The sequence below is a fragment of the Entelurus aequoreus genome, linkage group LG01 (genome assembly GCF_033978785.1).
Source record: "Entelurus aequoreus isolate RoL-2023_Sb linkage group LG01, RoL_Eaeq_v1.1, whole genome shotgun sequence".
In the NCBI taxonomy this organism is placed as follows: domain Eukaryota; kingdom Metazoa; phylum Chordata; class Actinopteri; order Syngnathiformes; family Syngnathidae; genus Entelurus; species Entelurus aequoreus.
The window spans coordinates 4,362,870-4,373,281 of record NC_084731.1 but is presented as its reverse complement, the minus strand read 5'-3'; the positions used below and the strand labels follow the sequence as shown (position 1 = coordinate 4,373,281).

Here is a 10,412-nt window from a genome sequence, read left to right as displayed (position 1 = left end):
TTTTGCAAATAATCATTAATTTAGAATTTAATGGCAGCAACATGTTTCAAAAAAGTTGGCACAGGGACATTTTTACCACTGTGTTACATGGCCTTTCCTTTTAACAACACTCAGTAAACGTTTGGAACTGAGGAGACCAATTTTTTAAGCTTTTCAGGTGGAATTCTTTCCCATTCTTGCTTGATGTACAGCTTAAGTTGTTCAACAGTCCGGGGTCTCCGTTGTGGTATTTTAGGCTTCATATTGCGCCACACATTTTCAATGGGAGACAGGTCCGGACTAGAGGCAGGCCAGTCTAGTACCCGCACTCTTTTACTATGAAGCCACGCTGTTGTAACACGTGACTTGGCATTGTCTTGCTGAAATAAGCAGGGGCGTCCATGATTACGATGCTTGGAATGTTGCTCCAAAACCTGTATGTACCTTTCAGCAGGACACGACGTCCACAGTTTTCAAAAACAATTTGAAATGTGGACTCGTCAGACCACAGAACACTTTTTCACTTTGCATCAGTCCATCTTAGATGAGCTCGGGCCCTCTGTAAAAAAGTCTCCTTTTTTTACAGTGTAAATGCTGCCATATTTGATCAACTCAGAGAACCACTGCAACTTCTATAGTAGTACAATTTATTCAAGATGTTTTTCTGTACAGAAAAAATATAGAATGTACACGTACACACAAGTAAATAAATATGTATGAAAATGTGTATAGTTGCCATTAACTATACATATTTACAGCATTATCTGCAATAATGACGTAATACAAACAGTTACATCAATATTCCATTGTTGTGCAGAAAACCCGGGAAGTTGTTACATTTATAAACCACTAGGCCGTGTTCTAATCTATTTTTTTTTACATATCAGGAGCATATTTTAGGATGCACATTCTGCCTATTGTACGTCATTATTCAAAGTATACATTTATAAACTGGAGTGGAGATTTTTCAGCATTGTTGTAGTGCATGAGAACAATGCACAACATGTCATTTATTACACTTTCCTATTTTCCCTGTCAGGGGTAAGGGGTCGCCACAGCGCGTCAAATGCATGAAATGATTCCATGAAAGGCAGAAGCGTGCAGCATTATACCACGAACGATATGACATCATAGACTTGTCTTCACAGCAACTTCACTTGAAGGTAGAACAGCAAAGAGCAGAAGAGCAGAAAGAAAAAGGACACAGTATGCAAATGATGCCAGTTTGTCGTCCGGCAGGAAGTTTCCTAACTCTGAATCTAACTCTTAACCCAAACTCTGTTCCTATTTCCAACCTCTAATCGTAATCTAGTTTAGTCACATAGCACAAAAATATAGTCTTCACCATAACACAAAATAACATGCTTTGACTTGACCAAACTATATCATTGTTATGTATCTCTTAGTGCTGTCAAATGATGGTTTTTAAAAATCAGATTAATCACACTATTGAGTTTGGATTAATCGCGATTAACCACAGGTTAATACTTGTTTGCTCAAATAAATGTAGCTTAAAGGTAGTTTCTCTGCGTGACTAATCTGCTTACACACATGATTCATTCGATCATTTTTTTGTGATTAATCACATGAGGTAACTCATTATAAAAAGGGCTGTCAAAGTTGAAAAGCTAATGCTAATTTGCTTGAACGGCACTGTTTTTTTTTTTAAATGTAGTGTTGAAAGGCACCAGCACTGCAGTCACAGGCCGTAACAAACACAGATCGGAAATGGACAAATAAAAGTGCAAGCTGAATGGCAAGGTTAGAACCCCACAATACTTCGGATTTCCCGGCAAGCCCAAAACTGTCTGGATTCGCTGCCGCTGTGAGCAGAGTAATCCTCGGAGCATGTCGGGTCTTAAATGCCAGCATCTAGCTGCCTGCCAATAAAGGCAAACCACACCGGAAAGTTCACATGAAGTAAATTCAACCATCAAACTTTTCACAGAAATGACCAAATGTGAGGCAACACCCTTAATGCTGCGACCCATTGTGGAATACGAGGGGCCGCCCTAAACAGTCACATGACTGTCATGAAGACTGAGGAGGCCCCCACCGACACGCACACCATTTATTGCAAAGACTTTCAAAATGTGCACTATTGATTCCCGAGCGCGACCACCGCTGCTGCTCGCTGCTCACTGCTCCCCTCACCTCCCAGGGGGTGAAACAAGGGGATGGGTCAAACATAGAGTAATTTCACCACACCTATTGTGTGTGTGACTATCAGTGGTAATTTAACTTTTAACTTTAACTTAATTCTTACTAAACTGTCATCAAGTTTTGAGGAAGTCAATCACCCGCAGTTAATTAAAACATTTCGAAAATGTTTGAATATAACACTCTGAAAATACAACTAAATTTGTGTCAAAATACGGGGTCTTTGATTTTTATTTTTTATTTTTATTAAGGATCCCCATTAGCTGGTTGCCACAACAACCCACTAGTCTTTCTGGGGTCCACAAACTCAATACAACTCTTTCAACAGTTAATCTGAATTCTGTAAGTAAAAGACTGAACTGTGAATAATCATTATTATTCTCATTTAGTGTAATTAACCTGTTAAAAAATAAGTCATTTGACAGCACTAATATAAATGTCAGCAGCTAAGTAAGTGAGCATTATTATATTTATATTATCATAAATACAATTATTTAGTTTGTATATATAGATATACATATAGATATAAATATTACATAATAAAACAAGTACCGTAATAACAAATTAAATTCTGTTTAGGGGCCCAAATTAAGCTAGGTCCTTGCACACTAAAAAATACTGGGTTATTTTGATAACCAAATTTATGAGTTGCTAGTGTTGGGTTAAATTTTGGTGTTATTTTTATGAAATTTTATTATGGATTAATATCATTAATATTATTTACAATCACCCGACACCGAGTTAGCATAACTCAACTTTTTGGTTAAATAATTCAACGCAAAAGTTGGGTTGAAAAAATTTACCCAAAATGGAGTTTGTCCTTTTCTGAATCTGCAGTTGGGTTAAAATTGGGTTATTTTTTAACCCAACATTTTTTAGTGTGTGCATATACTTTATAATACAAACATAACATTTTGAGGCCAGTAGCTTTTTTTTGAGCAGAGAACATTTTCAAGACTATATTAGGATGTTCCTGCTTACAATAGTCCTCTTTTCTGTAAATTGACAGAGAATAAATAATAGCACATTTCCGGCACTATCAACAAATATTTGAGCTAATAGCACAGTTGCACTTGTTCAATAGGTCCTCCATTAGATTTTACAGGTCAGGTTCTTTACCTAAAAGGTTTTTTACAAAACCAAAGTCCTTCATCACAACCAAAAAATATATTTGGAGTTTGCTTGCTTGCTTGTGTTACTTTTTGAAGGGTGTCAGTCTGCCGATGTTGTGCCAGAAGGTTGAAGCTTTGCGTTTGGGCTCAGCCAACATGAACACGTGCTGTGGAGCTAAAGACGTCGCCACGGGATGTTTCTGTCGCAGCAGGAAGTCGTAGCAAGGTCTGCTCACCACTGAGGAACCAGAGAAGAACATATTTATTTATTTACAGTTGGCATCATGACGCTCAGACTTGTTTTTTTGTCCTATATTTGCCAGGCCTTCATAAGTCTTTACTTTGTGTTTGAGGAATCCTCATTCTCTTTCTGGAATATTTGACCCCAACATGTTCTATAGTTCTCCTCAAAGAAAAGTAGTTAAATAATCCTTTTCTTGTCCTTGGTGGGGTCTCTCTTAGAGGGGTTTTGAATTACTCCTAAGCGAAGACTCCTTCAGGCTCAGGTCAATACCTTGCGGTAATTCTAACCACGATTTTGTTTATGGCCCCATTTCGGTCTTTACTATTACTTATTTATTATCATTATTATTAGACTCCTAAAAGACCCACACTCCACACTAAACCTGATGCCGTATGCCCCACATGCACACACTCTGCATACGAACTAAAAAGTCTTTGTCCCCTTCTTGCCGGCCTTTTTTCCTTAAAAGCCTACTGAAATGATTTTTTTTTGTTTAAACGGGGATAGCAGATCCATTCTGTGTCATACTTGATCATTTTGCTATATTGCCATATTTTTGCTGAAAGGATTTAGTAGAGAACATCGACGATAAAGTTCGCAACTTTTGGTCGCTGATAAAAAAAGCCTTGCCTGTACCGGAAGTAGCGTGACGTCGCAGGTTGAAAGGCTCCTCACATTTCCCCATTGTTTACACCAGCAGCGAGAGCGATTCGGACCAAGAAAGCGACGATTACCCCATTAATTTGAGCCAGGATGAAAGATTCGTGGATGAGGGACGCGAGAGTGAAGGACTAGAGTGCAGTGCAGGACGTATCTTTTTTCGCTCTGACCGTAACTTAGGTACAAGCTGGCTCATTGGATTCCACACTCTCTCCTTTTTCTATTGTGGATCACGGATTTGTATTTTAAACCACCTCGGATACTATATCCCCTTGAAATGTGAGTCGAGAACGTGAAATGGACATTCACAGTGACTTTTATCTCCACGACAATACATCGGCGAAACACTTTAGCTACGGAGCTAACGTGATAGCATCGTGCTTAACTGCATATAGAAACAAAATAAATAAGCCCCTGACTGGAAGGATAGACAGAAGATCAACAATACTATTAAACCATGGACATGTAAATACACGGTTAATGCTTTCCAGCTTGGCGAAGCTTAACAATGCTGTTGCTAACGACACCATTGAAGCTAACTTAGCAACCGGACTTCACAGAGCTATGCTAAAAACATTAGCGCTCCACCTACGCCAGCCAGCCCTCATCTGCTCATCAACACCCGTGCTCACCTGTGTTCCAGCGATCGACGGCGTGACGAAGGACTTCACCCGATCATAGATGCGGTCGGCGGCCCAGAGACGGAGGAAGTCAAGGTGAGGTCGGCGGATAGCACGTCTGCTATCCAAGTCAAAGTCCTCCTGGTTGTGTTGCTGCAGCCAGCCGCTAATACACCGATCCCACCTACAAATTTCTTCTTTGCAATCTTCATTGTTCATTAAACAAATTGCAAAAGATTTACCAACACAGATGTCCAGAATACTGTGGAATTTTGAGATGAAAACAGAGCTTTTTGTATTGGATTCAATGTGTCCGCATACTTCCATTTCAACGATTGACGTGACACGCGCATACGTCATCATACATAGACGTTTTCAACCGGAAGTTTAGCTGGAAATTTAAAATTGCACTTTATAAGTTAACCCGGCCGTATTGGCATGTGTTGCAATGTTAAGATTTCATCATTGATATATAAACTATCAGACTGCGTGGTCGGTAGTAGTGGGTTTCAGTAGGCCTTTAATACTGAGTTTGCAGCAGCCAGCGTCATCTCACATGATGCTCGGGTGCAGAGAATGTCAATCAAGTGACGAAAGTGACGTCAGAGTGAAGATTGATGGGCGCAAATTTGTAGGTCTATTTTTTTAATGCGTGGCTGGCGATCGACTGACACACCCTCCGCGACCGACAGGTAGCTCGCGATCGACAGGTAGCTCGCGATCGACGTAATGGGCACCCCCGATTTAGGCAATTAGTTTTGGACAAGCCAGCGCGTCCGGCAAGAAAAGGTTTTCACCCCCGTTCAGCGACTATATTTGCTTTTTTCTGTGGATAGTCGCCAAACAGGTTCCGAGGGTTTTATGCTGAGAGCCCTGGATAACTCCAAGTTACGGCTAACATTTATTCCGATGCCCTCAGATGCATTTAGCTCCAAGTTCGGTCAATCTGCTGAAGCTATGATTGTTATTACTTCTTTTGGAAGTGGAGCGGTAAAACGTTGATTCTGATTGGCTGTTGTCAGGGACATTTCCGCCATGTTGAATCGAGTTAATCATATGCCAACAGCTGATCACCCGAGTTGACTCGAAATGTATCACATTCATATAATCGCCCAGCCCCACTTCAGACAGAGGGAGAAATGATCGTAAGAATACGATAATTACATTAAAAACTTTCTTTATAATGTATATTTTCTGCTGGATCTACTCTCTATTTTATGTTGTCTTTTTTTTTGCTGCAGCTGCTACATATACTGTAATATTGTACATTGTAATTGGGATTTGTTATATATTATATAAGAATATAATATAATATATCAGTATATATTATATACTGTATAATAATATATGTAAATATTACATATATGTCATACTTTATATTGCTACTACGGTACATTTTTAGTCTACTTAATACCTTTGGTTTTTGCCCTCTTTTTGGGCTCTTGTGTGCATTATCCTTTCCATCCTTATCCTTTCCATCCTTTGTAACTGACCTACTGCGTGGAACAATTTCCCTTGTGGATCAATAAAGTTTGTCTAAGTCTAAGTCTAATTATCATACCTCTAGGAATGGTGTGGTCTTCATGGATTGAACATCCCGGCACCCGTAACCCAACCATTTGTCAAGGACTCAATTTATTTTGTTTTTTAGCGGTTATAATACCAAAATTAAAAAAAGAGTGAAGAAAAGTTGGTGTGGAACCATTTATGACTAGAACAAAAATGAAGCAAATGTGTTTACCAACAACAGACAATGAATTATGGGAAGCTATCAATCAGCATTGGCAGAATTAATAAGTAATAATTTTACATTTCGGTAGCTTTGTAGCAGGTCTTTTAATGTGCTGCTCTTTAGTCTTGTGATGTTAAATAAAATCAGAAACCACACAATAGCAGACCAGCTACAATATTATACTGTCAATGAAAACCTTTGTGAATACCTTTGGGTTTCCCGGATGGGCGGGCTTTCAGAATGGCCTGGTTTTTTTGGACCTCAGTGAGGGAGAAACCTTTGGAAAGAGAAAGATACCAACAAGTCAAGTACCTAGAGACCTGGCATCTACAGTCTTAATCTGCATAAACATGCAAAGTTGTAAGTAAGGGATATCGGATATTGGTCCGGTACCAGAAAAAAAACAATTATTGGATGATACCAGCTTGCATCTAAAGTCTCCAATAGAGGTGGGAATCTTTTGGGCACCTCACGATTCAATTATGATTCAGGCGCTACGATTTGATTAGAAATGGATTATTGATGCATTTTTAATTAATGTATATTAATGCAGTTTTACATGTATTTTCGTTTGACAAAATAAGCGTTTTTCATTTGCAACTTTTAGAAAACAGTGCATTTATAATAAACAGTTAAATTATTTCCCATCACATGTATTTAATGAATGCAAATATGTGCATACCTGGAACATAAGTGCCCAAGAATATAACAAAGAAGCTGATTGGATCTCTCGCTAAGGTGGCACATTTTAGAACTGTCCGGATTACTTAATTTACAATATATAAGTCAATTAATGATTATTGACCTTTACCAATCCATTTTATAATCGTCCCCGTCGGAATTGCGATGCATCTAAAAATAAATTATTTCCCCCACCTCTAGTTTCCGATATAAGCTCCGACACAAGCAGTCCTGCAGCGTGTTGAATTGTGCAAAGCTGGACAACCAGTTAACATCTAAACGTCCTCCAATAAGCACACAAGGTTGGTCTTTTCTTGTATTTTAGTCAAGTCAATTACAAAAGGTAAACATGGTAGGCTATACGCTACAAGGACCTCGCAGCTACACAACAGCTAAGCACACAATAGCCCGCATTATTATTATGATTGTATTAAATCACGATATATCATTATTATTATGATCATATTATTATTAGTACATTTAATGAGTGTTAAACATCTGCCTGTCTCTAAAAACTAGTGACACCTTTGTTTCAAAGTGTAATCGAAGGTCCTTGAATGCATCACATTTATGTGCAATGAGTGTTCGTTCTATGCTCAGTTTGCCGCTCTTAATGTGGAATGAACCTTTCTGCTTTTTTTGATTGTAGTCTTAGACATTTTTAATGATTCAGGTGACTTTATTATTGAACTTTCACAGCAACATGTATTTTATCTTTATATTTATGGGTAGTTTTTTTAATCTGACATACTTAAATGACAAAAACAATCTTCAAACTTTACAACATCCCTACTCACCCCTCTGCCAAAACAAGCCTGCACGTACAGTACGTCAACAGCACATACGCACAACGCCCTGTTATGACATACGTAAGTGTAACAGGGTCAATTATGTAATGTAAATAATGTATTTTATTATTGTTATAATTACACAAAATGTGTAAGTTACATGTAAATACCTGAAGGTTGTTTGATGTTTTGTCAGTGTGGAACCATTATCTCGTTGTCCCTACTACTGCAATAACTGCTGTGACACCTGTCTTTATATATGCGTTGGACACGCCTTCCTACGTCCCTTTCGTCCACGATAACGGGAGAGGTAGGCGTCCACGCGACGACAGAAAAAGTGCATTTGTCTCGTTAAGAACTTAAGTGCACTTTCTTGTTCTGTATTGTATTTGTGTAGGGGCTTGACGATGGCAGAACAATTTTGACATTTGTATTCACTGTATTGTCAAGTATGTTTTTATTTTTACTGTGTTGCTCTATGTAACGCCCTTTCGTCCACGATAACGGGAGAAAGGCTTGACGATGGCAGAACAATTTTGACAACATTTGTATTCTCTGTATTGTCAGTAAAGTGCCTCTGAGCAGCAACACATGGTGTCGGTCGTGTTCCATAAAATCCACACAACGCGGAGGAAAACACCACCAGTTACATAAGTTCTACTTCACCAAAGGGCTTGCTTAATTGGGGTTTAATTTGTTTTTGTTCAACAATTGACGCAAGGTGAGTAATTTACTCGACTCAAGTTCTCAGCTGCTTTGATTCTGTTACTACTTCTTTCCTCTCAGCATGAACACAGTGCATCCTAAAATGAGAAGACATCCCAAAGAGGACAAATAGTACACCAGACCTGTCTCTCGGTCAGACTGGACCTGCCTCCTCTCATCTGCAAAAGCTCGGAGCCAGCGTTGTTTCTGTTCGGCTTTCTTGGCCGTCAGGAGATGAACCTCATCGCCGGCCAGTGAGCGCAACTTCAAGGTGTTCCTGACGTTGATGCTGAAGTTCTTCTCTTTTCCATCCGCCACATCTATGACCTCCATGTGGTCCATGTCCATCCGACCTTTGTAATATAACATGTCCCTGCGCAGGAGATCCTGGAAAAGTAAAAGACTGATGGAGTTTCCACTGATTGTAATAACTAGAGATGTCCGATAATATCGGACTGCCGAAATTATCGGCCGATAAGTGCTTTAAAATGTAATATCGGAAATTAAAATTTCAAAATTATCGGTATCGGTTTCAAAAAGTAAAATGTATGACTTTTTAAAACGCCGCTGTGTACACGGATGTAGGGAGAAGTACAGAGCGCCAATAAACCTTAGAGGCACTGCCTTTGCGTGCCGGCCCAATCACATAATATCTACGGCTTTTCACACACACAAGTGAATGCAAGGCATACTTGGTCAACAGCCATACAGGTCACACTGAGGGTGGCCGTATAAACAACTTTAACACTGTTACAAATATGCGCCACACTGTGAACCCACACCAAACAAGAATGACAAACACATTTCGGGAGAACATCCGCACCGTAACACAACATAAACACAACAGAACAAATACCCAGAATCCCTTGCAGCACTAACTCTTCCGGGACGTTACAATATACACCCCCCGCTACCCCCCCACCTCAACCCCCCCCCCCTCCAACCCCGCCCACCTCAACCTCCTCCTCATGCTCTCTCAGGGAGAGCATGTCCCAAATTCCAAGCTGCTGTTTTGAGGCATGTTAAAAAAAAGAATGCACTTTGTGACTTCAGTAATAAATATGGCAGTGCCATGTTGGCATTTTTTTTCCATAACTTAAGTTGATTTATTTTGGAAAACCTTGTTACATTGTTTAATGCATCCAGCGGGGCATCACAACAAAATTAGGCATAATAATGTGTTAATTCCACGACTGTATATATCGGTATCGGTTGATATCGGAATCGGTAATTAAGAGTTGGACAATATCGGAATATCGGATATCGGCAAAAAAGCCATTATCGGACATCTCTAGTGATAACATTCCGTTTAAATTGCGAATGGAGAACACACTTCAGTAAAGCATTGAAGATTATGAAAATAATATGTAGCTCATGCACTAGTAGTAGGGATCAGAGGATGTATGCAGGGACATAACTTGAGGCAGGAGGAGGACATTTTCCTTGCTACTTTTAATGGAGACGAGTCAAGCACTCGCATTAAGTGGACAACAACCACTCAAGCTGCCTGTTTCACGTTTGACTGCTCACCTGAATTTTCCGCAGCTTTCTATAAAATACATTGAATCAGCTTGTGATTTTATACATTTGTGTTCCTTGGAGCCTTAACCTCAAAAGTACAAGATTTTATTTTAAAAAAAGGAAAATGCTGTATTGACGTTTTACTCATTTTATACCGCACAGACTTAAAAGTAAACACTAAATGGCAGTAAAAGTGCTTACTCTGTCTGC

At 39.3% G+C, this 10,412-nt stretch overlaps 1 protein-coding gene across 3 annotated transcripts in view; it reads right to left on the bottom strand.

Moving 5' to 3' along the window:
• Window positions 1–631: 631 nt before the first annotated feature.
• Window positions 632–10,412, bottom strand: part of LOC133647098 (rho guanine nucleotide exchange factor 4-like) — a 103,487-nt gene continuing 93,706 nt past the window's right edge. For all 3 annotated transcript variants that reach the window (XM_062043212.1, XM_062043228.1, XM_062043220.1), the window contains 3 exons: window positions 8,825–9,068; window positions 6,716–6,784; window positions 632–3,489 (listed from right to left, as the gene is read on the bottom strand). In XM_062043212.1, coding sequence (XP_061899196.1) covers window positions 3,335–3,489; window positions 6,716–6,784; window positions 8,825–9,068 — 468 coding nt within the window. In that variant the 3' untranslated portion in view covers window positions 632–3,334. The remainder of the gene's footprint in view (window positions 3,490–6,715; window positions 6,785–8,824; window positions 9,069–10,412) is intronic.